The 26,336-nt window shown below is 44.9% G+C and overlaps 1 protein-coding gene across 2 annotated transcripts; it reads left to right on the top strand.

Annotated features, from left to right (window-relative positions):
* The first annotated feature begins 1,341 nt into the window (after nt 1-1,341).
* On the top strand, nt 1,342-26,336 carry POPDC3 (popeye domain cAMP effector 3). Of its 2 annotated transcripts, none has more exons than XM_084777093.1 (4): nt 1,342-1,720; nt 22,775-23,493; nt 24,602-24,710; nt 25,887-26,336. In XM_084777093.1, the coding sequence occupies exons 2-4, from the start codon at nt 23,009-23,011 to the stop codon at nt 26,166-26,168; spliced, it is 876 nt and encodes a 291-aa protein (XP_084633219.1). In that variant the 5' UTR covers nt 1,342-1,720; nt 22,775-23,008; the 3' UTR covers nt 26,169-26,336. The 2 variants fall into 2 exon arrangements, with proteins under 2 accessions (XP_084633219.1, XP_084633220.1); XM_084777094.1 differs by lacking the exon at nt 1,342-1,720 and adding an exon at nt 21,851-21,921.

Here is a 26,336-nt window from a genome sequence, read left to right as displayed (position 1 = left end):
GCTCCTCAATTTAAAGTTGGTTGGTTAATAAAATAGCTATAAGCCTGTAACTGGGCAGAAGAGAAGTAGGTAGAGTTTGGTTCTAGGGCTCAGGGTCAGAGACGGAAGGTAGAAACAGGAGAGGAAATTGGGGAAAAGGAGGTTGCCATGGGGCGGTAAGGACCACGGGACACGCGGCCGTGAGGACTGGCCTGATGGAGGAGAAACAGCCCGGGCAGGAACAATTATGGCAAGTAACTTGGGTTGTGTAGCTGGGAAATAACAAAATAGCTTAGAGGGTTGATACCTGCCCAGTTATGGTGCCTGAAAGCTTTTATAAATCTAAAAGGTACACCTGCAGGCCAGAAGAGGGCATCAGATCACATTATAGATGGCTGTGAGCCACCATATGGTTGCTGGGAATTGAACTCAGGACCTCTGGAAGAGCAGTCAGTGCTCTTAACCTCTGAGCCATCTCAGGCAGAACACCGTATACATAATAAACAAACAAACAAATATTTTTTAAAAATCTAAAAGGCCTCTGTCTCAATTATTTGGGAACTAGCTGGGGTAGAGAAGCCCTCCAGAGTCTAATTAATATCCCTTCCACAAGTCAGTAATAAGAATGCCACTGAAATCCTTGAGTACGGTCCAGCGGAACTCTTGGTTACCTGCGGTGCCTATTAGCACAACAAAGCATTCGCTGGGGGCCAGGCTCTCTCAGCTTCCGGAGTGCGTGGTACAGGGACCCCCTGCTCTCAATTTCTCTAACCCATTAGTTTCCCTCCCCCGCAGCTTCTTATCCCTACAGAACCTTGACATTGCAGCCATATGTTCTCCTGGCGCTTGGCGCTTGGCGCTTGGTTATCTTCACTCTTTTGGTTCTCTCTCTTCTCGTCCCACCCTCACGCTCCTCTCTCAGGGTCTGGTTCAGTCTGCTGGCCATGTTCAGTTTATTACTTGCTCTTCCTGCTCTGGCTCTTCCAGACGCCCTCTGGCTGTACCCCGCTCCCGCCCCCCCCCCCCACCACGTATATGTACAATAAAAACCTTCTCCTCAACCATATCCTGGAAAATCATGTCTGTAGTTTATTCACAATCACTACGTGGTTCGGTCACCTGAACAAAATTAAAACTTTAGAGGCAAAAATGCGTGTGACAATTGCTTTAAACTGCACGTTTGCCTATTATTTGAGCTTATGTGGCAGTTGTGCTTGAACTTATTTCTATTTTATGATGGTCTATGTCCTTTACCAGGTTTTCTTTTAACCTATTTACCCACCAATAAACACTGCCCTTTCTCTGCCCTGAATATCTATACATCCCACTCCCGTCTGGTGATTATCTTCTCTTTGCCGGGGTGCAGTGGGGTGATAAGGCAGACAGTTGCTTTTTGTGCTGGTGCCCAGCTCCATCACTCTCCACCCAGGGTAACCAAAGACCGGTACTAGGAGCTTGTCTTTGCCAACTTAGGGCCTCGGGAGTCCCGCACGCCGGTGGCGCCCGCTGGCTGCCCGCGTGCCTCGGAGCGCGCGCCCGAGCCCGTCCCCGCCGCTGGGAGCGGCTTCGCTCGGCGGCAGCTGGCTCGGGAGGACGCGTCCGGGATCCAGGAGCGAGCGGCGGGGCAGCAGGGCGGGCGCAGTTCGGGAAGCGGGCTTCGGGCCTTCCGAGCCGCCCGCCCCTGCGCACTCTCCCGGAAAGTTCTTCGGGCGCCATCGGGAGCGGCGCGAGGGCCGGGAAGGTAAGCGGAGAGCTGCGCGCAGGAGCAACTTTGCGGGGCTGCCGGGACCGGGGACGAGGAGAGGGCAAGACCCTGGTGCGCGTCCCCTCTGCGCGCACCCCGGCGCCGAGTGCGCGTTGCGAGGCTCGCAGCTCCCGCCAGGGTCAGTCGCAGAGCAAGCTGTCCTACCTGCCAAGCTGCCAGACTGGCGCTCCAGAACCTTCGCGGCGCCCTAGATACCTGGTGCCCAGAGGAAAAGATTTCAGGGGGAAAAGCCATCCTGGCCCCAGCGGGCGTCGGTTTCTCCAGGTCGTGCCCCACAGCAATGCCTTCCCTTCTCCCCGGACTAAGAAACAGCATGCATGATAAAGGGTCTGTGTAGCTAGGGCTCTGACCCCTCTGTGTTTGGGGATCCCCTTGCCAGAGAAAGAACGAAATTTATAAGGGCCAGAAGTCATCATCAAGGTTGGTTATAGCTGTGTAGTTCTGAGAGTCTGTATTTTAGGAAGAGATCAAAGACAGAGTATCAAAATGTAGTAACAGCATTGAGGGGAGAAGGGGAGAAGTTTTAGCCAGGTAACACTGGGGAGAGAGAGAGAGAGAGAGAGAGAGAGAGAGAGAGAGAGAGAGAGAGAGAGAGAGAGAGAGAGAGAGAGAGAGAGAGAACTGTTAGTTAAGTACTGAAAAGATAAAATGTAATATATTACTTAAAAGTAGATTTAGAATCCCACTTTTAAAGGAAAATTGAATCATAAACAACAAAACAAAATTACCTGTGTTTCTTCTGTGTACTAAGTTATTTTGAATTTGGGGGCCCTACAAAGTGCAATGAAACTTAGTGACAACCTTGGAAAAGAGGATTGGTGCCTGTTGGTTTTGAGCTTAGTGGTTATTTGTTCCCCTGCATGAAAATATTCACTCTGTATTATTACAGTAACTTGGTGTTGTCCTTGGTGGAAGTTAAAAAAAAAACAACAAAAAAACTATTGGATCATTGGATCCGGTTCCCCACTTGAAAAAGTAAAGGAATTAGTTCTAGTTTGTTCCTGATCCCTAATAATCTGAGGTTCTTACGTCCTGAAAAAAATCTGTGTGTAGTTATCAAGAATTTGAGATACAAATCCAAACGGAAATCTACATTAAAATCTACATTACATCTGTTGTCAAAACTTTATAGTTAAATGGGAGGCATTTTATGGTTAATCTTATTAATCCAATTAGTCTTTCAAAAATAGCTGAATCATTGTGTAGCTGGTGCTTGAGAGTTGTTTCAGTCTGTGCTGTTGAATACAAAGAAGTCACAGGAAGCCACGAGCCTAGAGTACCAACTGCCAGGCTCACTCCAGGGACAGCCACAGCACCTCTGTGTAGCTCTGTCTGAGTGTGGGCCATGCAGACCAGAAGAACTGGGAAGCATTTGCTGTGGTGCATAACAAACAAGCCACGAATCAGGACATTTCAAAGGTGCTTTGCAAAAATGTCTGTGGTGGCTATGAAAGCCTGCAAACTGCGATTTCAAACTGATATTATTTTTTTTTTGGAATTATACTGGTCAGCTAGGGTTATGAGTAATACAGAGTTTGAATTTACCTGGAGTTGGAATAGAGAAGCATATTGGATCACTAATTACATTTTTTAAAGGAAAGGGAAATTTTAAAAATCTAAATATAGAAAATACTTTAAAGGAAAACTCCTTATTGGTATTAATTAGTAACCAAAGGTTGATGGGTTAAATCACCAGCAGTATAATTATGCAGAGACCTCCTCCAGCCCAGAGAATCCAGGGTTAATTCTCACAGACTACAGTGACTGTCCCCTTGCCACTTTCTGTTCTTTAACAGAAATAACCTGCAGGGGCTGTCACAATCAAACTGGCCACAATAGGACTAGCAAAGAAAGGGGTTTGGGGCACCGTCAGGAAGATGAGCAACTTCCCGAGCTCATAGGAGAGTCTCTCCAAAAATCCAGACAGTTCTTAGAAGAAGGGTTAGTTTTGTCAAGTTGATTAAATAAGAAAGGACAGGCGAAAGCATATGTCTAAGCACGTCTGTGATGCCATTCTCTGAGACAGCTGGATCCTGAGGGCTCTGACGTAATGACTGGGTGAATTCAGTCCTGGACTGGTTTGTTCATGGTTTGGTGGCATGGCTGGCAGGTGATGAATGGTAGGAGATGGGCCTAGCGGGAGGACTACATCTGTGGTGGTTTGAATAGGTTTGGCCCCCACAGCTTCTTGTGTTGAATGCTTGGCCCATAGGGAGTGGCACTGTTTGGTGGTGTGGCCTGGGTGGAGTAGGTGTGGCCTTGTTACAGGAAGTGTGTCATGGTGGAGGTGTGCTTTGAGGTCTCACATATGCTCAAGCCACACCCAGGGGGACAGTCTCCTTCTGCTGTCTGTGGATCTAGATGTAGAACTCTCAGCTCGAGCACCATGGCTGCCCGCACGCTGCCATGCTTCCCGCCATGATGACAATGGATTAAACCTCTGAATCTGTGAGCCAGCCCCACTGTAATGTTTTCCTTTCTCTGAGTTGCCCTGGTCATAGTGTCTCTTCACAGCAATAACACCCTAAGACAGTGTCATTGGGGTGTGTCCTTGTGGCTGTATCTTGTCCTGGCCTATTCCTGTATTCCCGCTTTCTTTGCATCCTTGTCTCTGAGACACAAACTCCTTTGCTGGGCTGTATCTGAAAACACAAGCCCCAATACGTTGTGTCTCCTTCAAGTTGTTCCTGTAGGTAATTTTTTTTTTTAATCACAGTGACACAGAAGGAACTCAAACAATTCTGAAATTTGTTCTCTTGTACTCTTGAGCATTCCAGACAAGGGAACCCGGATCTGTAAGAATCTTAGATGGGGGTGCTGGAGAGATGGCTCAGAGGTTAAAAACACTGTCTGTTCTTTCAAAGGTCCTGAGTTCAATTCCCAGCAACCACATGGTGGCTCACAACCATCTATAATGAGGTCTGGTGCCCTCTTCTGGCCTGCACACACATATACTGGCAGGATAAATAATAAATAAATAAATCTTAAAAAAAAAAATCTTAGATGGTAGAACTGCTGCTCTTTGAGAGGGGTTGGTGTTTGTGAGGTCTGATACCCACATACAACAGGGACACAGCTCATCTGGTGGCCTGTCTTCCTCCAAAGGTGTTTGTCTGCAGACAATGACATGCAGGCTAAATAGTAAGTTCAGTTTCTATTTTAATCTCACAACTTTGTCATGAAAAATCTTGATATTTGTTAACTATTAGCAATGGGATACTGAGTTTGTTTTATCCTGTTTTCTCTATGGTTTTTCCCTGCGGTTCTGGGAACTAAACCCAAGACCTTTGACATTCTAAGCAAGCACTCTATGACCTCAGCCTCTGTTTTTTTCTGTTTTATATGTGTATAAAATTATTCATCCAGGAGCTGGAGAGTCAGTTAAGTCCCTGCCACTCAGGATGAGGACCTGAGCTCCAGCCTGTGAACAGGACATCTGTTACCCAGGGCTGGGCACTGGTGGGGACAGGCAAGCCCCCAAGCTTGCTGGCCAACCTGTCTGACCATTAATGAGCTCCAAGTTCAGTGTCAGACCATTATTTTGTTTTCTTTTTGCTTTTTGTTTTGTTTCAGTTTGGGTTTTCTGGTTTTTTGAGACAGTGTTTCTCTGTGTAGCCTGGAATTCACTCTGTAGACCAGGATAGCATAAAGGTTGGAGGTTGGCCTAACTCTGCCCTGCCCCCTGCGCTCCTGCCCCCTGCCAGTGCTGGGATTACAGGCGTGTCAGGTCATGTTTTTAAAACTAAGGCAGAGAGCAATAGAGGAAAACAACTGACATAGGACTCTAATCTCTATATGTATCCACATGTATGCACACTTGGACAAACACAGACATACATACATACATTAAGCACATATACCAAATTAAAAATTTTTTCATTGGAAAAAATGTGATTTGGAAAAATGAAGTATTTACTAACTCAACATTTAATTTCAAATTACATATGGATTTAAAATGCATTTTTTTGTATTTGAATATAAATTAATGTTCCTTTTATATAGGGAATCTGTAGGCAGGGAAGGCTTCAGAGTAAAAGCCATGGTGATTTTCAGTGTCTTGTGGATTTAATGATGAAAAGATCTAAAGAAAATATGATAGTGTTGATTTTTTAAAGTTCTGATTATTGTGTTAATGCATTACTATCTTTGAAATTAAAACCATTTTTATACTTTATATTTCATGTGTGCATGAGTATTTTGTCTGCATGTATGTATGCGCACCACATGCATGCTTGATGCCCATGGAGGTCACAAAAGGCTGTCAGATCCTTTGGAACTAAAGTTGTGAATCACCATGTGAGATCTGGGACTGAACCTGGGTCCTCTGCAAGAGCAGCAAGTGCTCTTAACTGCTGAGCCATCTCTTCAGTCCCTGATTTTTTTTTAATGTAAAATCACCTTACTGTTTTCTAAATCATATAAAGAATGCAAAGTGAAGCTGCTGTATCATAAAAAGGGAAAGGAAAAGTGTCCCATCATACAGGGATCCGCATTTTGGGGGCAGAGTGTTCGAGACAGGGTTTCTCTGTGTAGCCTTGGCTGTCTTGGACTCGCCTTGTAGGCCAGGCTGGCCTTGAACTCAGAGATCTGCCTGCCTCTGCCTCCTGAGTGCTGGGATTACAGGCGTGCGCCACCTCGCCCAACAAGATCTGCCTCTTTACCACGGAGTGAAAGTTACCCTGTGTGTCTTAGTGTACATTTATACACATTACATTTTTTTTTTTTTTACAAATTACATTCTTAAAGGCAGAAACTTTTTGTTCCTAACAAACATTTGTATTTATTTAGAAGCATTTAGAATGTCAATACAAACAGGTATTCCATTGGCAGAATAACAATTACCCACATATAAGCTGCATCAAGGACAACTGAAGACGAAACACAACAAAACAATCAAAAACTACGCTCCACACATATAACTAATATGTCCTGTGAACTAACAAGAACCTGTTTTAAGTTTCCATGCCGATTTACAAAGCCCAGGGAGGGTTAGTGGATATTGCAAATACCACCAGGACAGGGCTATCTAAAGATACATTTAGTAGTGTGTTAACTATACAAAAAAGACACTGTACGGTTTAAAAACAAGCCTTACACTGCCTTACATTCAATTATTTTCTTTTAAAGGAGTGAGTTGTGTGTGGGGATGGGGTTCAATGCTTTATAGACAAGAAAAAACTGTTCTAGAACCAGTTTATTCATTGTCTTAATCTTCCTCCTCTTCCTCTTCCTTTTTTTTCCTTGTTCGTTTCAGCCTTGACCATCCCTTTCCCGCTGCGTCTGGTTTTCCTTTAGCAGCGATATCGTCTTTGTATTTTTCCTTCAGCTCGGCAGCCTTCTTGTCATCCGCAGCGGTGCTGCCCACATCTCTCCTAGCTGCTTTCTTTGCGGCATCACTAATGGACCAGCCAGGACGTCCTTCTTTGATTTGGGACTCTACTCAGGACAGAAAAAGAAAAAGGCCCAAGGAAGTCCTTGACTTTCTCTTTGGTCTCCCCTGGGGGCGGCGGGGTTGGGGGTTGGGGGGGGATGGGGGCGGGGCGTAATGTAGGTTTTCATTTCAGCCTTTGCCATTTCTTCAGAGTGCCCCTTTGGTTTAGCAGACGTGGTCCCTGCTTCTCTGAGTACTTCCTTTAGAACTCCGAGGAGCTGACGGAAGTATCCTTCCGTCATTCTGCCTCTTGGCTTCTTAGGCTCCCCTTTGACCTTGTGTAGTTTGGCTTCCCTCTTTGAGGCACAGAGCTGAACAGTGCTCGTCCGGCTCTCACTTGGCCCATCTCTGTCTCTGTGGAACTCTAAGTACTGTGAGAGCAATGGCCTTGAGAGCGGGAGCCAGACCCAGAAACAGAGGAGGCTGTTAGTCTAGTCTTGTTGCCCTACTTTGTTCTTTTAAAACAAACTGAACCTAACTTCACCCTCAATCCACTGGAAACCCAATTAACGTGAATGCTTTCTCTAACAAATGGCCAGGTTTCAACAAGTCCTAAACAGCTGGCTTTCAGCCATCCATAGGCAGCCGACTCATCACTCCACACAAATGTGGCAGGTGCCTCGTTAAAGCCAGCATGGAGATTCCTTGCTTTGTTGTCCTGTTTCGAGTTTTGGAGGTTTGTGCCAGGGTGGTTCTGCCGGGCAAATCCTCCAAGTCCCTCTGTGTGCCTACGGACTGAGGCCCTTTTTCCCCCACCGTGGTCAGTTTGTCTAAAATGTTTCTTCTCATAAGATAACAATAGTGTTTTTTCTTATCTAAAAAAAATAATATTTCAATGTAAGAAAAAAAATGTAGAGAACTTGGCATCAGTAGTGAGTGGGCATGGCTGTGTATAGCTGTAATCCCAAGATGTAGGAAGGTGAGGAAGGAACACCATGAATTTGAGCCTACCTTGGGCTATATGGCAAAGAAAGGGGGCAAGGGAGAAAGAAGAAAGAAGAGGAGGAAGGAGAGAGAAAAGAAGAAAGCAGGGAAGTGGGAGAGATATTAATGTTTTAATGTCCAGGGTGATAACAGTTGTTTCCCAGTTAAAAAGGAAATGTGTCTCAAGAGCGGGTTGTGTGTGGCTCCCTGTGATTAAAATGCAAGCTATCTAGGCTATAATGTGGCTGTGGTCCAAGGTCAGCATCACAATTTCCCCCCAACGCAATTGATTTACTTTCTCTGCTTAGAGTTCTGAGGTTTCCGAGTTTCTCTTCTTGAGGTTTAGCAATTCAATTGGGCTGTGTCATAATTTCTGTATCAGTTTCTCATGAAACTTGTTCTGGTCACTCCATTGGAATAATTTATTGTTCTTAATTTGAGGATGATTTCCATTACTAATATATCTCCCTCTATTTATTTTGAACATCAGTAATTCTTACAGTATCTTAACTTTTCCTTCCATATCAGTCATGCTGTTTTAGTTTTAGTTTTTTTCCTGTTCACTTCTCAGTAGGTCTGGGGAGACAGCCAGTGTGTAAAGACACTTATTGCCACGTATGATGATCTGAGTTCTGTCCCTGGGTATCAGGCCAGGCTTGGAAAGAAAGAACTGACTGCTCCAAGTTTCCCTTTGACCTCACACACTCACTGTGGCTTCTACCACATGAGTAGACTGTAATTTAAAAGAGACAACAAAGCGTCACGAATAAGGTTGTTAGGATCCTGATGTGGCCAACTCATTTCTTTGTTTGTAACTAAAGGGAAAAATACACACACACACCTCTTCCCCACAGCGTTCCTACAGCAGTGAACATTCTGGTTTAGAGTTCTCCACGACAAACTTTAGTTTTCACTATTCAAAAAGTCTCCCCCACTCAGCAAAGGGATGACATTAAAAACCAAGCTCCACATACATGCTGCCTTATGTTATAACTGCTCTGGAAAGTGCAGAACATGAATAGTGGTGCCTTTTTTCCTGCTACAAAAAGAAATGGGGTTTCTATAGAAAAAAAAGAAGCAAAACACTTCACACCTTTTAGAGTTTGATCTTGTGGCATCTATGCTCGATCATTAATGCTCATTTTAATGTTGAAGTGCATCTTAGCAATGAATGGCAGCACTAACTAGTGGTTTGTCTTTGCCCAGTTCTTGGTCAGGTAGGCAAGGGCGGTTAACATAAAAATTCTGTTTTCTCTTGTCAAAGTCATTCATGCCAAAGAAATTCCTCTTGGTAGGTAAGAAAGCTAGCCATGAAAAGATGTAAACGTAGCAAATCTGGTCTTTGCTCCCCCCACCTGACAGGTTTCTGTGCGTCTCTGAGCTGCGAGGCTGTAGACCAAGCAGGTCTGGCTTTCGGTGTTAAGCCTTTTCAGCAATGTCTCTTGACAGAGCTGGTAGAACCACCACTTAACTTGCATTTCAAAGTCAGCAGAGCTCTCGCAAAGTCTGAGTCCTGGCTGCTAATGATCACCCAGGTGATCTGCCAGCATAGATAGGCTCCTCACCACAGGCAGCCAGAGCTCAGGAGGACGGGCGCCCTTGTGGATGTGGCGTGCACAGGCTGAGGGCACTATTTACAGATGGATTCACTCATATACATTGGTGATACCGTGGCTGAAGGAACCACTCGGTGTATCCCCTGATGAGTATACTTATCAGTTCTCATTTCTTTCTTTTTTAAATCATTTTTATTAAAAATAATTTTTCATACAACATGTTCTGATCACTGTTCCCCTCCTCCAACTCCTTCCCACATTCCTGACTACCCAAAGCCACATCCTTTCTTTTTCTTTCTCTCTCTTATTAGAATACAAACAGGCATCTAAAATAATAATAATAATAATAATAATAATAATAATAATAATAATAATAATAATAATAACAATAATAACAACAACAAAATAAAATAAAGAGAAACCAAAATAGAACAAAAACAAACAAATGGAAAAACAAAGAGCCAAGAAAAAGCAAAAACACCCACAGAGACACACATATTTACACACAGGATACCTATAAAAATAACATTGGAAGTCATAATATATAAGCAAAAGATCTGGGAGAAAAAAAAAAAGCCCAAACAAGGCATCATGAAGCCAGAAAAAGAAAAAGGAAAGCAAACAAAAACCCTGCAAAAATACCATTGAGTTCCTGTTGGCCATCTGCTGCTGGGCATTGCTTTTGCCCGTAGGTGTGAATTGTGTACCCAGTGAGACTGCGTTGAAGAAAACCAACCAATCCTCAATTGAGAGGAGCCAGCTGGGGCCCAGAGAAGAGCCATGACTGAGTCAGGACCAGTGCCCAGGCCCTTTTGTACCTAGATCTCCTATATCCTGCCTCTCTCCTTTGATCACCTCAGACTAACTCCTTAAAAAAAAAAAAAAAAAAAAGAGGGGGTGGAGGAGAATGTAATCTTTATATAAATATATCCAGTAGCCAATACCAGGTCTTGATTTCTGTGTAACCAAAGACATCTAGTAAAAGCAAGAGTTGACTGCGAAGGTCAGAAACTTTGTGGAGGAATGGGGAGATGGTTCAGTGAAATGTTTGCCTCCCAGCGTGAGGACCAGCATTTACAAAACAGCCAGCGCCAGCGGCACACACCTTTAATCCCAGCACTTGGGTGGCAGAGGCAGGCAGATCATTGTGAGTTCAAGGCCAACCTGGTCTACAAAGTGAGGCCGGGACAGTGGAGGCTACACAGAGAAACCCTGTCTCGAAAAACCAAAGAAGAAGGAGGAGGAGGAGGAGGAGGAGGAGGAGGAGGAGGAGGAGGAGAAGAAGAAGAAGAAGAAGAAGAAGCAGCAGCTGGGCACACTGATGTGCCCTGTAACCCTGGTGCTGAGAGAGTGGAGAAAGGTGCATCCCTACAGTCTGGTGGTCAGCCAGTCAAGCCGAAGTAGTGAGCTTTGTTGCAGAAAATAATGTAGGCTAGTCTGGGTATGCACACCTTTAATACCAGTCTTCTGGAGGCAGAGACAGGAAGATCTCTGAGTTCCAGGCCATCTAGAGCTACAAAGGGAGAGCCTATCTCAAAACAAACAAACAAAAAAGCTGGAGAGATGACTCTGCGGTTAAGAATACTTGCTCTTGCGGAGGACCCACATTGGATCCCTAACTCATATTGTTGCTCACAGCATCCATAATTTCATTTCTAGGGGATCTAGCATCCTCTCCTGACCTCCTCAGGCACCAAGCACACATCTAGTACGTAGACATACGTGTGAGCAAAACACTCGTACACATACAATAAAATAAATCTAAAATAAAAACAGAGTGGCAAGCAATTGCAGAAGATTTCTAGTGTTAGCCTCTGGCCTCCAAATACACATTCACACACACAAACACACCTGTACACACACAACATATATACCATTCACACATATATACAAAAGAAAAAGAGGTAAAGCAATTCATTTGCTGAGCCATTTAGGTCAATACCATAAATTCAAATTAATAGAATATTTATATTTTCTTCATTCTCGCTTATATTTAATTATCTAAGAAAAATACCTTTTCCAAGTTGGATGCGGTTCAGTTGTAGTCATGTGTATGTGGACCAGAGGCTAACTCTTTGCTAACTTTAATTTGAAGGTTAGTTTCAGAAAATGTGATGGTAGAAGGACGGTGATTCTGTAAAATTGGAGGAAAGGTGCATGGAAAAGGTTTATGTATTTCCCGCATCCCTCACTGCTCAGCTGCTGACTCCCGGTGAATTCTGGGAGGAGGAGTCACTGAGTTCAATTTGGTACCTCCTTGAGAACTTACCAGGCTCCAGTGATCATCCAAATGGACCACCCTTACCCTGGGTGGGCACAAAACCAAACCAAAAGTCATGAATGTTGGAAAGGGACTTGGGATGGGGCTGATGGGGATAAGAGGGAGATGCGAGGGTGTGGGGAAGACAGTGATCAGGATGCAGTATATATTCTGGATGAAGTTGTCATAGAGGAAACATTAACTAAAGAGTTTGGTTTCGCCTTTAAAAAAAAACTTGTGGAACTAGGGCCTTAAAACATTGTTTAAAACTACAGATTTATCATAGTGAGTATTTTAGGCAGACATTAAATATTCGTTCATCATTAGTGCATGCTATGTGATTGACATGGCAAGGAAGGCAGGGGTGCTGCTGATATACTTTTGTAGACCAGCTCAGTAAAGCGTGACTCATGCGGGTTATTGTTTGTTTAATGAATACTATAACAAAATAGTGAATTTTTCATCCTTGAGGAACGTGTCTGTAGTCTGTGAGGCAAGGGAAGTCTTTGTGGTAGGCATAAGAACTTGAGTATATCTCTTAGGCGTGCCTCGTGTGGTTGCTGTGGAATGGGGAAAGGAGCACACACAGGGTGGTTTAGCCCTGCAGAGCTTACCTGCCCGTGCTGAGCGCGCATCACACTCCTGGGACAGGATGTGCTACTGTTCTTAAGACAGCATTTACTTAAAAATCAGCATGGAACCACTGGCTCTCAATCGATGACTCTTAAGTGTTACTTGTGCACAGCTCTTATTTTAATTAGGCAAATGGCCCCTGTAATTTGGAAACTAGATCTATATAGTATCAACACTTGGATTTCAGTAAAAGGCCAGCTCCATGAGAGAAGGAGTTTGCATTATTGCATAAACTGATTTACTGGTTACTTGAGAGTCAATGCTCTGTTGCATGTTTTGAAGAAAAGTGTTGTTCAAACACAGCTGACACACTAAGGAAGAACTCGAGTGTGTGCAACCCTCCTGCTTCCTCCTGTGTGATTTATTACACAAGAAAGTGCTGGCGAATGTATTAGCCTGTGACCGGGTACCCTAAGCCATGGGGGAAATACACAAAACGCCAACACACACATCTCAGATACCCTGCCTTCATCACACATTGCCCTCTGATGTCAGGTTTTGCTGGGGTTGTTTTTTTTTTCCACATGTATATCCTTTCCTATGTGAAAAAGAAAATGTTCATTCAACACTCCAAACATGTCTACACAGTTCGGTTCAAAAGTGCCAACCAGTGTCTGCTAGTAGAAAGTCTTCACATGGAAGAGAAATAATGGAAGCTTCTGGAAGAGTCCAGGTACTGTGTCAGGGTATCACGTGAGGGAGAGGGCGATAACGCGCTTTGCCAGTTGTCAGAGCTGTCGAGAGAAAAGTCTGTGCCTGGAATAAAATCCAGGTCAGACAGGAGGCTTAAAGAAATACAGAAAGAAGGAGTGTGGGGCAAGTGGGTGAGGAGACAGTGCAAGCCGTTCACAAATACCTTGAAAGAGGTTGTGGCCTGCTGCAGGGCAGCTCTTTGAGCCTTAGCCATGGCTGCTTGGAGGTTGCCAAATGTTGGGCTAAACTAAAAACATTCCCAGCCAGGATCTAGAAGTCAGTTGAGGAAAACTGCACGATGGATCAAAACAGAGTGTCTGATGAGACAGGCATGCTTCTCTGGCCTACATTTTAAAGCCAGAAAGATGCTCCCAGGACTTGTGGGACATGGAAGTTTTGCGTTCCTCCCACCTATCCACCTGCTTCAACCCTCCCTGTACATGCACTTCCTGCCCCCTTCCAACCCTTCAGATTTTTGTCTCTCTCTTTTTTTTTTTCTGAGGTTGGGGGCGGAGTGGTCTCACTGCTAGGCAGGTTGCAGGTCTTTTTAAAGGTCAAAGTCATATTTGTGTATTTTTTAATCCATTTTACATATATAACATGGTACTATTTTTTTTTATTAAGTTTTTATCCTTTTACAAAGGTAAAGGATTAGACAAATCTCTAATCCACTTTCCTCCCTACGGCTCAGGTTGCAGTTTTGCACAGTGCAGTGATTTTTTTTTTTTAGGCTCGCATATGCTGTGCTATAGCAGAATTGCCTGTAGATGGCTAAAAGTAGACTAGCAGTGTCATGCCATTTGGTAAGGGTGACTAGCATTTCCTATACTAAAGGATTCCTGTTGTAGAAGCCATCCAAGAATACAAGTCTTTGAGGCATTCTGGAGATTGGTATATGTATATCACAACTATTCTGCAAGTTTCCCAAGTACTCAATGCCTTGACAGTGCAGCAGCCTCCTGGCTCTAGGAAGAGTGCTCTGGGAACCACAGTGATTGAAGCGATTTCCAGCATTTCTCTGTGCCTAGTTTTCTAGACGCTTCAAAGAAGTGATTACCATTGTGTTTTCCTGACTTAAATGTAGCGAGGATTGAGTGTCCTGTGCTTCATCGACATGTGCTTTGAATGCCATTAATACTAGTATTATTTTAGTGAAAGGCATTGTGTATAGTAACTGTGTGACTGGCTTTCTATTGTCATTGCTGTATGTGTGTGTGCCTGTCATCTGAGAGGAGGGACCCTCAATTGAGAAAAATGCCTCCAACTGGGCAGTGGTGGCACAGGCCTTTAATCCTAGCACTCGGGAGGCAGAGGCAGACGGATCTCTGAGTTTGAGGACAGCCAAGGCTACACAGAGAAGCCCTGTCTCAGAAAACAAGCAAGCAAGCAAGGAAGCAAAGAAAACCAAACCAAACAAGCCTCTATAAGATCGGGCTGTTGGCAGGCCTACAGGGCATTGCATTTTTTAAAATTAGTGATTAATATGGGAGGGCCCATCCCATTGTGGGTGGTGCCAACCCTCCCTGGTGGTCCTGGGTTTTATAAGAAAGGAGGCTGAGCAAGCCATGAGGAGCAAGCCAGTAGGCAGCATCCCTCCATGGCCTCTGCATCAACTCCTTCTCCAGCTTCCTGTCCTGTTTGTGATCCTGTCCTGACTTCCTTATGATGAACTGTGATGTGATGCAGAAGTGTAAGCCAAATCCTAATAAACCCCCTCCTCCTAACTTACTTATTTTAGCCTCTCTCTCTCTCTCTCTCTCTCTCTCTCTCTCTCTCTCTCTCTCTCTCTCTCTCTCTCTCACAGATCTTCAGTCAAGCACATTTCATTTCTCATTTGGAGTTTGCAGTCTTCCAAACTCTCAAGTAGTTGGAGGATATCGGTTCTCGGGGACTATAGGACCAAGGTCTTAATTACCTTACTGGTGTCTTGTTGGTTCAGAACTTCTTTCATCTCATAGACAGTTTTCAGGTCCTTTCCTCAGGGACTCCCCAGACCAATCACAACCTGCGTGCTTGCCTTCCTCTGGGTCTTCAGGAGCACAGCTCTGACCTGCACTCCCCCCACCCCCACCCCCATCTTCAGATTGAGGCCCACATAACTTAATCACAGGGGTGACTGTTTCACCATCAGAGGCTCAGTCCAGACTGCAGAATGCCAGGACACAAAGAGTTTCTTCCACTCACTAAGTGAGACCCATCACTGGTGCGAACCCTCTGGAACCCAGAAGGGCACAAAGATGTCTGTGATTTCACTGTAGTCATGTATTTGATGAAGTGTCACCAGAAGATGGGATAAAAGAATTAGTTCAAGTAATCATATTACTTGGGCAAGTGAAACTTTCCTAATGTAAAAGGAAAATGTGTTCCCTTTGGTAGGATAAAGGGATCTATACCTGTACGGTTGCCTATTCCTGTGGGCAGAAACCAGATGGTGACATCGCCTCAGGTAGCAATTGATTGCCTGTGGTGCATGAATACTGTAGCCAATTTCATTTACATTTGTGTCAACTCTCTGTTCATAATCTTGGCTGATTCTTGCATATTTATATGTTAATGTATTATACATGTGCACTGTTCGCCAGCATCTTGCCAAGTCTTTCCATTCCCCTCTTGCTACTTGAGAGACTCTCTACCAACACTGTTCAATAGAAATATAATGCAAGCCACATGTAATTTTTAGAGAGACTTTATGGTTTATCGTATGTGGTTAACAGATGCCATTTTGCAGAGCACAGCTTCTGAAGTCCTGACTCAAGCCAAGAACATGCAGAGAACTCAGGTTCAGTTTCTACCATCAAAATGGGGCCTCACAACTGTCAATACCACAGTTCTGGGGGACCTGATGCCCCCAGGACACAAAGAGTTTCCTCCACTCACTAAGTGGAGGAATGCTCCATGGGCATCCAGCATGCACACAGTGCACAAATACAATGCAGGCAATACAATCATATACATAACATTAAGAAAATTAAAATTAAAAAGTAAAAGACCATAAAAAAACCCATAGCCTAGAAAGTGTCTGTCACTTTACTTATATAAAATCTCCACAAATCTTGAGCCCTTTTAGAATGATCAAAGTGAGAAAGAAAAATGTCTCCTTTCCTAAGCAAAGAAGAGACGTGGGAACAACTGTGCTAGCTTTCCTGTTCCTGTGATAGTATCTTATCAAGAGGGAAGGTTTATTTTATTTTATTTTTAAGAATTGTTTTATTGGGCTGAGTATAGTGGCTCATGCCTTTAAGCCCAGCATTCAAGAGGCAGAGGCAGAGGCAGAGGCAGAGGCAGAGGCAGGCAGAGGCAGAGGCAGGCAGAGGCAGAGGCAGAGGCAGAGGCAGAGGCAGAGGCAGAGGCAGAGGCAGGCAGAGGCAGAGGCAGAGGCAGAGGCAGAGGCAGGCAGAGGCAGAGGCAGAGGCAGAGGCAGGCAGAGGTCTGTCAATTTGAGGCCAGCCTATAATACACAGTCAGGTTAGGTCCAGGTCAGCCAGAACTACAAAATGAGGCCCTGTTTTAAAAAGAAAAGAAAATCATTTTATTTATGTCTGGAACCTATGTCTGTGTGTGTATCTCTGTGAGTGTATGAACAGACATGTATGTGTTTGAAAGGGGTACCTACCTGTGAAGGCTGAAAGCGCAGGTGAGATCTTGGTCTGGAGTTAGAGACACGTGTATGCTACCCAATAAGGCCTTCAGGATCCACATTTCCGGCACTGTGGTGGTTTGGATGAGAGTGCCCCCCACCCCCTACCCTCACCCTCCCACCCCCGATGCCCAGGCCCTTGTGTTTCAATACTTGGTCTCCAAATGGTGGAACTGTTTGGGAAGGATTAGGAGGTGTGGCCTTGTTGGAGGAAGTGTGTCACTCGTGGTAGGCTTTAAAATTTCAAAAGCCACTCCAGTTAACTGCCTCTGCCTCCTGAGGTGATTTCTCAGCTACTGTCCCAGCACTTTGCTAGGCTGCCGCCATGCTCCCCCGATAATAGGCATGGGGCTCCAACCCTCTGGAGTCATGAGCCCCAAATTAAACGTTTTGTCTTATGAGTTGCCCTGACCATGGTGTGTTATCATGGCAATAGGAAAGTAGTGAAAACAGTCCTCATGAGTGAGTAAACAGCACTGTTACCTGCTGAGTCAGGCAGCTTAGCCACCAAGGTGACTCAGATGTGAGTGACTTGGGAAGACCTGATAGGAAATACTGAACTCAGGAGAAAACTATTGCTGGCTTCCAGAGAGGGGCTTTACGCCCTCTGGAAAGAAGAGGGGTGGGCAGTAATGGGTCCACAGGATGAAGAGGAGGCCAGAACACAGGACAGAAAATAACAGCAAAGAGAGCACTTGGCATCATATACTATTAATGTATATGGTTTCAGAAAAACAAGGGCTCGGGAAAAGACTCAGTGGGTAAAGCATTTGTGATGCAAGGATGAGGATTGAATTTGAATTCCAAAAACTCATGTAAAGCCTGATGCGCCCACGTGTATCTGTAAACCTAATGCTCCTACAATGGATTGGGAGGCGGAGACAGGAGGATTCCCAGGAGCTCACAGGCCTAGTGTATCCTGCAGTGAGGAACAATGGGACTGTTTCCAACAAGGAAGGTGAGGACCAAGCCTGGAGTTTGTCCTCTGACTTCCACACATGTGCTATGGTGTGTGTGTGTGTGTGTGTGTGTGTGTGTGTGTGTGTGTGTGTGTGTATGTGTGTATGTGTGTGTACGTGTGGTTGTGTTTGTGTGTATATGTGTGTGTGTATGTGTGTGTACGTGTGGTTGCGTTTGTGTGTATATGTGTGTGTATGTGTGTGTACGTGTGTGTTTGTGTGTATATGTGTGTGTGTACGTGTGTATATGTGTGTACGTGTATGTATATGTGTATGTTTGTGTATGGGTGTGTGTGTCTACGTGTGTGTGTTTGTGTGTATATGTGTATGTTTGTATATGTGTGTATGTACGTGTGTGTGTGTGTACGTGTGTGTACGTGTGTGTGTGTGTTTGTATATGGGTGGATAATGCTGTTCCTGAAGCTGTAGGTAATTAAAGGAATATCCTAGAGGTAGGCATGACAAACCTTCCTTAGTTGTTAGTTCCTTAGTTCTGGAGATCCCAGAAGACCCCCAAACAATACAGGCTATTGCCACTGCTCTTGGTAATGCACCAGACCTAGGTAATAAGACCCTGTTGCTGAAGGTGGCATACACTTTGGTTTCAGGACAGAAAAATTAAGCTAAAATGGAGCTTCAGGCTTCCTCCCTGCTGGCTAGCTTTCATCATGCTGTAATGGACTGTGCAGGCTGCAGGGGCAGAGGAGTCGTCAGTTGTCTCATCCTATTGTGAACCCTGTTGGTACAATACTGCCCCCACTGGTGCAATAGTGGTATAGCAGTTACGGGGTAACCAACTGTTTTCTGATTCGATTTGAGGTCTGTTTAACAGGAGAGAATTCATGCCTAATACTACAAACCTAGTCAGAAGCCCATGGTTGGGGAGGTCACAAAGAGACTGAGAGGGGGGACCTGCTACTTTTCATTTGCTTGCTATTTACTTTGTAGGCATGGTCTCACTAGGCAGCTTAGGCTGGCCTCTAATTCAAGATCATCCTGCTCAGCCTCTTGAGTCTTGGGATTTCTGGAGTTGTCACTTTACCTGGTTTCTGGTACCAGGTTAAGAAGATAGAATAGGTGGTGTTTCCCCTACTTTGTTGGTGACTAAACTTTCCGAGGCTCTCATAGAGAACAGGAGGTAAAGAGCTTTGGTTTCTAAGTCCTGGTGACGGGGCAGGAGAGAATGTGTCACATTTAAGCACTTTGACCTTGAACAACTTTTTTTTTAACCTTCTCTGAATTTCAAAATACTCTTCTGTAAAATTGAGATGAAATTACCTGGGGTTATTGAGTAAGATAGTTTTAAAAATCAGCCTAGCACATAGGTATTGACTAAATGTACCATTTTCAAGGATAAGTAGAGGGGGGAAAAAGACAGCCAGGGAAAGTGAGAACTTAGCATATTGAACACATACTGAAGTTGGGATCTGATTCTAATTAATGAGTGGAATATTGGAATTTTGAGATTGTAGGTTGCCTGGCAACCCAAACTAACTCAATACCACTGGCTACCATACTAGTTGTTGTTTTTAGTCAAAGCAGTAATTAAATGCTCTTAAGAAACTCCTGCTTGTAGGCAAAGGATTTGTGAATTTGTAGTTGGTCCAGATGTTTGTTTTGCCGGGGGGTGGGGGGGTGGGAGGATGGGGGGCTACGGGGGGTAGGGGGGTAGGGGGTGAAGATTACCCACCTCTCCAGTGTATTTGTGCTGAAGTACCTCAGAGGTTGGGCTTTTCCCTGCATCTGTGCCCTCAGGGTACCCGGAAGGTATTTCAACATCCCATGGGGTAGAATATCCTCCATTGAACGCCAGGGATCAGGCGCACAATACCATCTGTCTCTGGCCTCGCTGCCCTTTTGAATCTCAAAGCCTAGAGGAAGAATCAGTCCATGTTAACTACTATGGCAAATAGCTGTCTTTCCACCCCCCCTCCCCCAGAAGTAGAGTGTTATGGACTGACCAGGGCGAGCAGGCACAGCAGCGCCTAAACATCCATTGAGGAGTGTTTTCAGTTTCATGGCAAACCTGTTCCCCAGCACTTTCATGCTACCTCCTGGCCAGGGTGAAGCTGAACAGAGGGGCACTTGAGCTTCCGTGCTGAAGGGTGGGACTAACTAACTACCCTTCCCCCTGATGCCAGGGACCTTGCCAGGCTGTGCCCAGCTCCCCCAGGAACTTCCCCATGCTGTGCCTAGCTCCCCCAGGAACTTCCCCCATGCTGTGCCTAGCTCCCCCACCCTTGCTGTGATGACTTAGCTAAGCACCGTCAGGGTTATGCCACCTGCTACTGCGGAGCCTTCTATCATCTTATTCCTTTATAACTCACAGTCATAAGGATTTTAAGAGAACAGCCGGGTAAGCTTGGAACTGCTGTGTTGGTTCGGTAGATTTTGTACTCTCCATTTATAGCTCAGAGGGCAAGATCAGTTACTGCTTGGGGAAGGAGTCCGTTGTGCGGCTTGGGCATTTCAGCAGTTATTTACACACGGAAATGACAAAGGCCTGAGGGTCTGGGAGGCAGGCGGCTGGTGGATGAATCATGTTTGGTCATCATCGCGATGGTGGCACATGACAGAGGCCCTTTCCTGCCTGTCACCTGCTCCTGTCAGTTCATCCTTGTCTCATAAAGTACATCTGTTATGGTGACTGGATAAAAACACACCAAGCTGGCTGTGGAGTAATTCAATCAGGGCGAGTCAGCATTCTTCAGTGGTGCTGTGCCCAGGGTGGAGAAACGGCCCGGGAGCCGGCTGCTTAGTGCAACCGAAGTAAGCCGGAAGTACAGTTCCTCCTAGAACCCTTTGGCTCACAATCCTAGAATGCAGAGGCCCTGGCATACCCTCCAGATAAAGCATTTTGAGGAGCCCATTCCCCGTACTCCTTTCTGAATCGCCATAAATGTTTACATGGCCTTTCTCTTATTAGCACCGTCTTAACATTTCATTGGGGATTATAAATTTTTAAGGAAGTTCAAACCAAAGTTCATAGACCTACTAGCAATTCTTTTCATATTGGTTTCTGTGGCTGGGTTGAGTTTCCAGAAGAATTGATTGGTTTAAAAAAACGGCCCGGTTTTGAAAGTAAAACAGCAGGAGAGTGACATTTGCAGGCTGGTATTTGCGGCCCTCACTCCTCTTTGCACTTTTAAGAATTGCTCTTTGTTGTGACAGTCCAGCAGCGTAGAATTTTGTGTGTTGTTTTTTCCGAGAGGAGCAACCGAGCATGCTCAGAATCCTGGGCTGCTTGAGTGGTGTGTCTCACAGATTGACTGTAATTAGCGATCTTCAAGATGCTTGAAATGTCTTTTAAAACAAGTAAAAATAACAGTGTAGTTCTAAGTTGTATATCTAAGCCGTTTGTTGCCCCCCCCCCCCTCCAGTTTGATCCACCTGCAGAGCTCTCATTACTTGAGAACAGGTTCCTGAATGAGGAGTGCCGGCAGCAGCAGCACCTTTATTTCTGTTCTGTCACTGATGCCCTGTTCTTTCCCACTCAGTCAGACACGCTCACTTCTGTGTGTGGACTTTTATTCTTGCCTTATGAGACCCAGGCTGTGGTCCATGATACTTCAACAGGTCTCCTGGAGGAAAGCAAATCCAGCATCCACATTCAAGGTCTTTGCATGTTAGTGCTCCTTAAGGCTCAACCTAACTGTTACTTGACAGTGAAAGCCTTAGTGTGGAGGAAGAGCGCTAAATGATGCACTCACCCTGGACCTCCCTCATCGCACCTGGCTCTCTTTAGACCATGGGAACATTTTTACCATGTGGTTGAAAGAGCAGAGAAACAGACTCAATAATATTGTTGGCCCTCTGGTAAATGTTTAAGTAACAGGAATTAATGTGTGTGTGTTTTTATGCGTGTGATATTAATCTGATCCACTAATACAGAAAATCATATATACTTTCTCTTCTATATACTTTCTTAAATTCTCTAAATTTAACTTATTAAACATTTTCACAGACTGTTAGGTATTCTTAAAGATCTCTCTCCTGACCATGTGTTTCCTTATGTTTACTGAGGTCCTTATAGTGTCAAGTTTCAACTGTCTTTCATGACAGACCATGCGACCGGATCCAACAGGTGGGCAGTGGTGCTCAATCCTGCTCTGCTTTGACGGCTGTGTAGCTTGAACACGATCCTGGCTCTTCTGAGCCTCAAATGTCTCATGTATAAGGTGTAAATACTGTAGCATCAGACAGTATCCCTCAAGAGAGGAGGATCTTGTTCCAAGAGAAGAGAGCTTGTTCAAAATACACATCCCTGGGAACCAACCTCAGCGCTCCTGATTTAATACATGTGGGGAAAGCCTGTAGCTTCCCGTTGTTAGTCGCTTGTGTCAACTGATTCTGAGTTATGCTGTACCACAGCTGTTGGGCAGCTGACTGAAGGATTCAGTTACCCTGTGTTCTAGTATCCTCTCTGCTGCTGTGATTAAACACTGGCTTGGGGAGAAAACGGTTTATTGCAGCTCACAGATTAGAGTCCAGCACTGAGGGACATCAGAGCAGGGCGCTCAAGGCAGGAATCTAGAGGCAGGAACTGAAGCCGAGGCCATGGAGAAGTGTTGGTTCTGACTTGCTCTCCACGGCTTACTGAGTTTGCTGTCTTCTATAACTCAGGACCCACAGTGGGCAGGGCCCCTTCACGTCAACCATTAACCAAGAAAATGCCACCACAAACTTACCTACAGCAGTCTGATGGAGGCACTTCCTCGGTTGCGGTTCCTTTCCTGGTGACTCTAGTTTGTGTCAAGTTGACAAAAACTAACCTGAATACTCCCCCAAATAAATAGCTAGCCAACTTTAGTAAATATCCTTTTATTAGAAATTTAATTAATATTTGTGCATAAAACACCCTGATTTCATAAGACCAATTTGCATAATTAATGCTTTTTGCTAAGTAGGATCCTCTGTCCCTTTTTTCTTTTATGCAGGAAATAGCAAAATCTTTGTGGACTTGGTCTGAATCAGGAGCCCAGATGAGCTTAAAGAAACTGGTGCGGAACCCTCGGTTTTGGGCTCCCTGTACACTGGACCCCTCCATGCCAGCTCCAGTGTCTCCTGCCTGTGCAGACAAAGCAACATTCTGTGATGGGACAGCGAAGGACTCCGTCACCAGCCTCAGCATCATCTAGAGTGAACTGACGAGGGAGGCAGACAGTACAGCCATGGAAAAGAATTCAAGTGTATGGAAGAGCCTGGTGGCTGAACACCCACTCTGCACAGCCTGGAAGCAGGAGGCGGAAGGGGCCGTCTACCATCTCGCCTGTATCTTGTTTGTGGTCGGGTTTATGGGCGGCAGTGGATTCTTCGGGCTCCTTTACGTCTTCAGCTTGCTGGGCCTGGGTTTCCTCTGCTCTGCCGTCTGGGCGTGGGTAGACGTCTGTGCTGCCGACATATTTTCCTGGAATTTCGTGCTGTTCGTCATCTGCTTCATGCAGTTCGTTCACATCACGTATCAAGTCCACAGCGTAACCTTTGCCCGAGAGTTCCAGGTGCTGTATAGCTCCCTTTTCAAGCCCCTTGGGATCCCCTTGCCCGTCTTCAGGACAATTGCTCTGAGCTCTGAAGTGGTCACATTGGAGAAGGAGCACTGTTACGCCATGCAGGGGAAGACCTCCATAGATAGACTTTCCATGCTTGTCTCAGGAAGGTTTGTACCCTCCATGCTGTGTGGCTTTTCTCCGTAGTGGGTGTCTGTGGGTCTTTGCTCTGTATGTTGGTGCAGCTTAGCTCTGGGTGGCGTTTTGTGCCCTGCGACGGGAGGCAGTCTTTTGAGACATGCCAAAGGTGGGGGGTTTAAAGGACATTGTTTTATTCACTTGAACCAGGAAATAGTCTAGAGCCTTACTCTTTCATCTCAGAAATAAAACCCACAAGTCTCAAAACCAAAGCATGAATTTAGTTCTGTGAATGCAGTAGTGGCATCATAGCTCGACGCTGAAAGTCAAGGCGGACCAGGCAGCTTGATTGGTAGATTCCTCATTGGTCGACGCTCCTGGCATTCTTCCACATAGCCAGGAACTTTTAAGTTCATATTATCAAATTTATTCAGTAAACTCTAGCACTTGCCCCCTTGTGAGAAGTGGGGGTGGGGGACGACTTCAAGAGTATCTATGTATAGAATCGAAACTTGGAAAAGTTTGAGGGGGCAAAAAGAATGTATTTTTTCATGTAATTGGAAAGATATTAGGGCCTGAAGAGGCGGCTGCCGTTCCAGAGGACCAGGGTTCAATTCCCAGCGCCCACATGGCCGCTCATAACTGCCTGTGACCCCGGCTTCAAGGAATCTGACACCATCACACAGACATACATACAGGCAAAGCACCAATGCACATGAAGTAAAAATTAATGCATTATTTTTAACAAAAAGAAAAGATTAAACCTTTAACTCAGAGTGGTGCTTAGGGCAGATCTCCACTAAGCTCTTAAACTCCTTCCTGAGTAATCAGGAAATCTGACTGAGGACACTCAAGTCTTGTTCGAAGGCACAATATACACATGGGATGAACTCATCTCACACCTGTGCAGCTTGATAAATGTTTGGTGACTTTTACTTACTATTCCAGACTCCTGAGTGAGGAGTATCAGCACCCAAATTATATAGGGGACTATGGTAGTATATGAAGTTAGTATTTTGTTCTTCAAAACTCAGCAGAGAAGAGTCACCAGAGGCTGGGAGAGTGTATCCAGCACAGCATGCCCCGGCTGTGTCCGCACAGTCTCCTCACCTCGTAACTGACGTTCTTGTGTCCCGGCAGGATCAGAGTGACAGTCGATGGTGAGTTCCTGCATTATATCTCCCCGTTTCAGTTCCTGGATTCTCCCGAGTGGGACTCGCTGAGACCCACAGAGGAAGGCATTTTCCAGGTGAGGGCTAAGTCGGTTGCATGGTGAATGCTCCAGCCTTGTAAAACAGATGGCTGTTTGTTTTAAAGCGAACAATAGAACAATGTATAATATAGCCTTAACTTGCATTTAACTTTGGGATCCAGTTTCCCCATGCCAGCTCCTTCATGCCAGCTCCCCAGCCCTGAGTCCTGCTGGCTGACGTCAGTCCCAGGGGCAGCCACGGGGAGAACAGGAACAGATGTGGCAGGAAGGAGTCTGTGATGAGAACTCTGAGGTTCCCTTGTTGAACCTCATCAATGGGGAGTCATACGTAAAGATTTGACTTTAAACACTGTTTGTGTGATAGTTTAGAAAATGCCAAGAGAAAAAAAAATTACGTCTACCACAAAAGCAAATGGTTTTTGAAATTTGAAAATGCTGATGGGATTCAGTTATTTCTCATCTGCTGTCATTTCTGTGCTGCCACGTGTTGGTAGCATTGAAAGAATCATTTCAGTTGGTTTCATTCATTGTGCTGCGCTGTTTCCTATAAACCAAAACACACATGCGCATGGGAATTCAAATTCATGGAAATATGCGAAAGTGGTATTTGTAAATTCCATATTGTTCTAGAGAGACCATGTGAGGGTTAAAAGTCCACAATCTTCATACCTGTGTATCCCTCTGACATTAGCCAGCTTTCCTCTTGCATTTTCATACCAGTAGCTCTGCAAAGTGCAAAACACAAGAAAGGGGAGCGTGGGCGTGCAGCATTGTGGTTAGATAAGAGGTAATACATTATGTAGTTTATTTTAATATTTAATATCTTGTCTTTAAAATATTTTGTGTATCAGCTAAGGTTCTTTTTTTTTTTTTTAAACATAAATGAACAGTAAGAAGTTCACTTCAAATTTTGGGCAGAAAAATGTGATTGAAGGAGCTAGAGAGATGGCTCAGAGGTTAAGAGCACTAGCTGTCTTTGCAGAAGACCTGGGTTCAGTTCCAGCACCCACGTGGCGCCTCACAGCCATCTGTAACTCCAGTTCCAGGGGATCTGGTGCCCTCTTCTGGCCTCTGCGGGAATTGCACACGTGTGGTGTGCATATGTACATGAAGGCCACATACTTCATACACATAAAAATAAACCTTAACTGACTGGGGTTTGAATATCTTGCTTCCTAGTGTTGTTTTATATGTGTCTTTATGTTTTTTTAGGTAACCCTCACAGCAGAAACTGATTGTCGATATGTGTGTTGGAGGAGAAAGAAATTATATCTGCTCTTTGCTCAGCATCGTTACATCTCCCGCCTGTTTTCGGTTTTAATCGGCAGTGACATTGCAGATAAACTTTATGCCTTGAACGACAGGGTTTACATAGGGAAAAAACATCACTATGATATTCGGTTGCCCAACTACTATCAGATGTCAAGTCCAGACTTGTCCAGATCACCCCTAACAGACCAGTTTCGGAACTCCAGACAACACTGCAACAAATGACATCAAAACCTGAAGTCATATGATGACTGCAAAAGGACTTCATCATTCCTGAGACAAGTCGGCACATTGTTATTTTTATAACTTAAATTCAGAGTCAGGACTCCATTGCCAGCTGTTTGATTCATTGTAACTTCTGCATTGCAAATAAAATTTACAAATTGTCTTGTA

The sequence above is a fragment of the Acomys minous genome (genome assembly GCF_964271855.1).
Source record: "Acomys minous genome assembly, chromosome: 3".
In the NCBI taxonomy this organism is placed as follows: domain Eukaryota; kingdom Metazoa; phylum Chordata; class Mammalia; order Rodentia; family Muridae; genus Acomys; species Acomys minous.
This window is presented reverse-complemented; position numbering and strand designations above follow the sequence as displayed.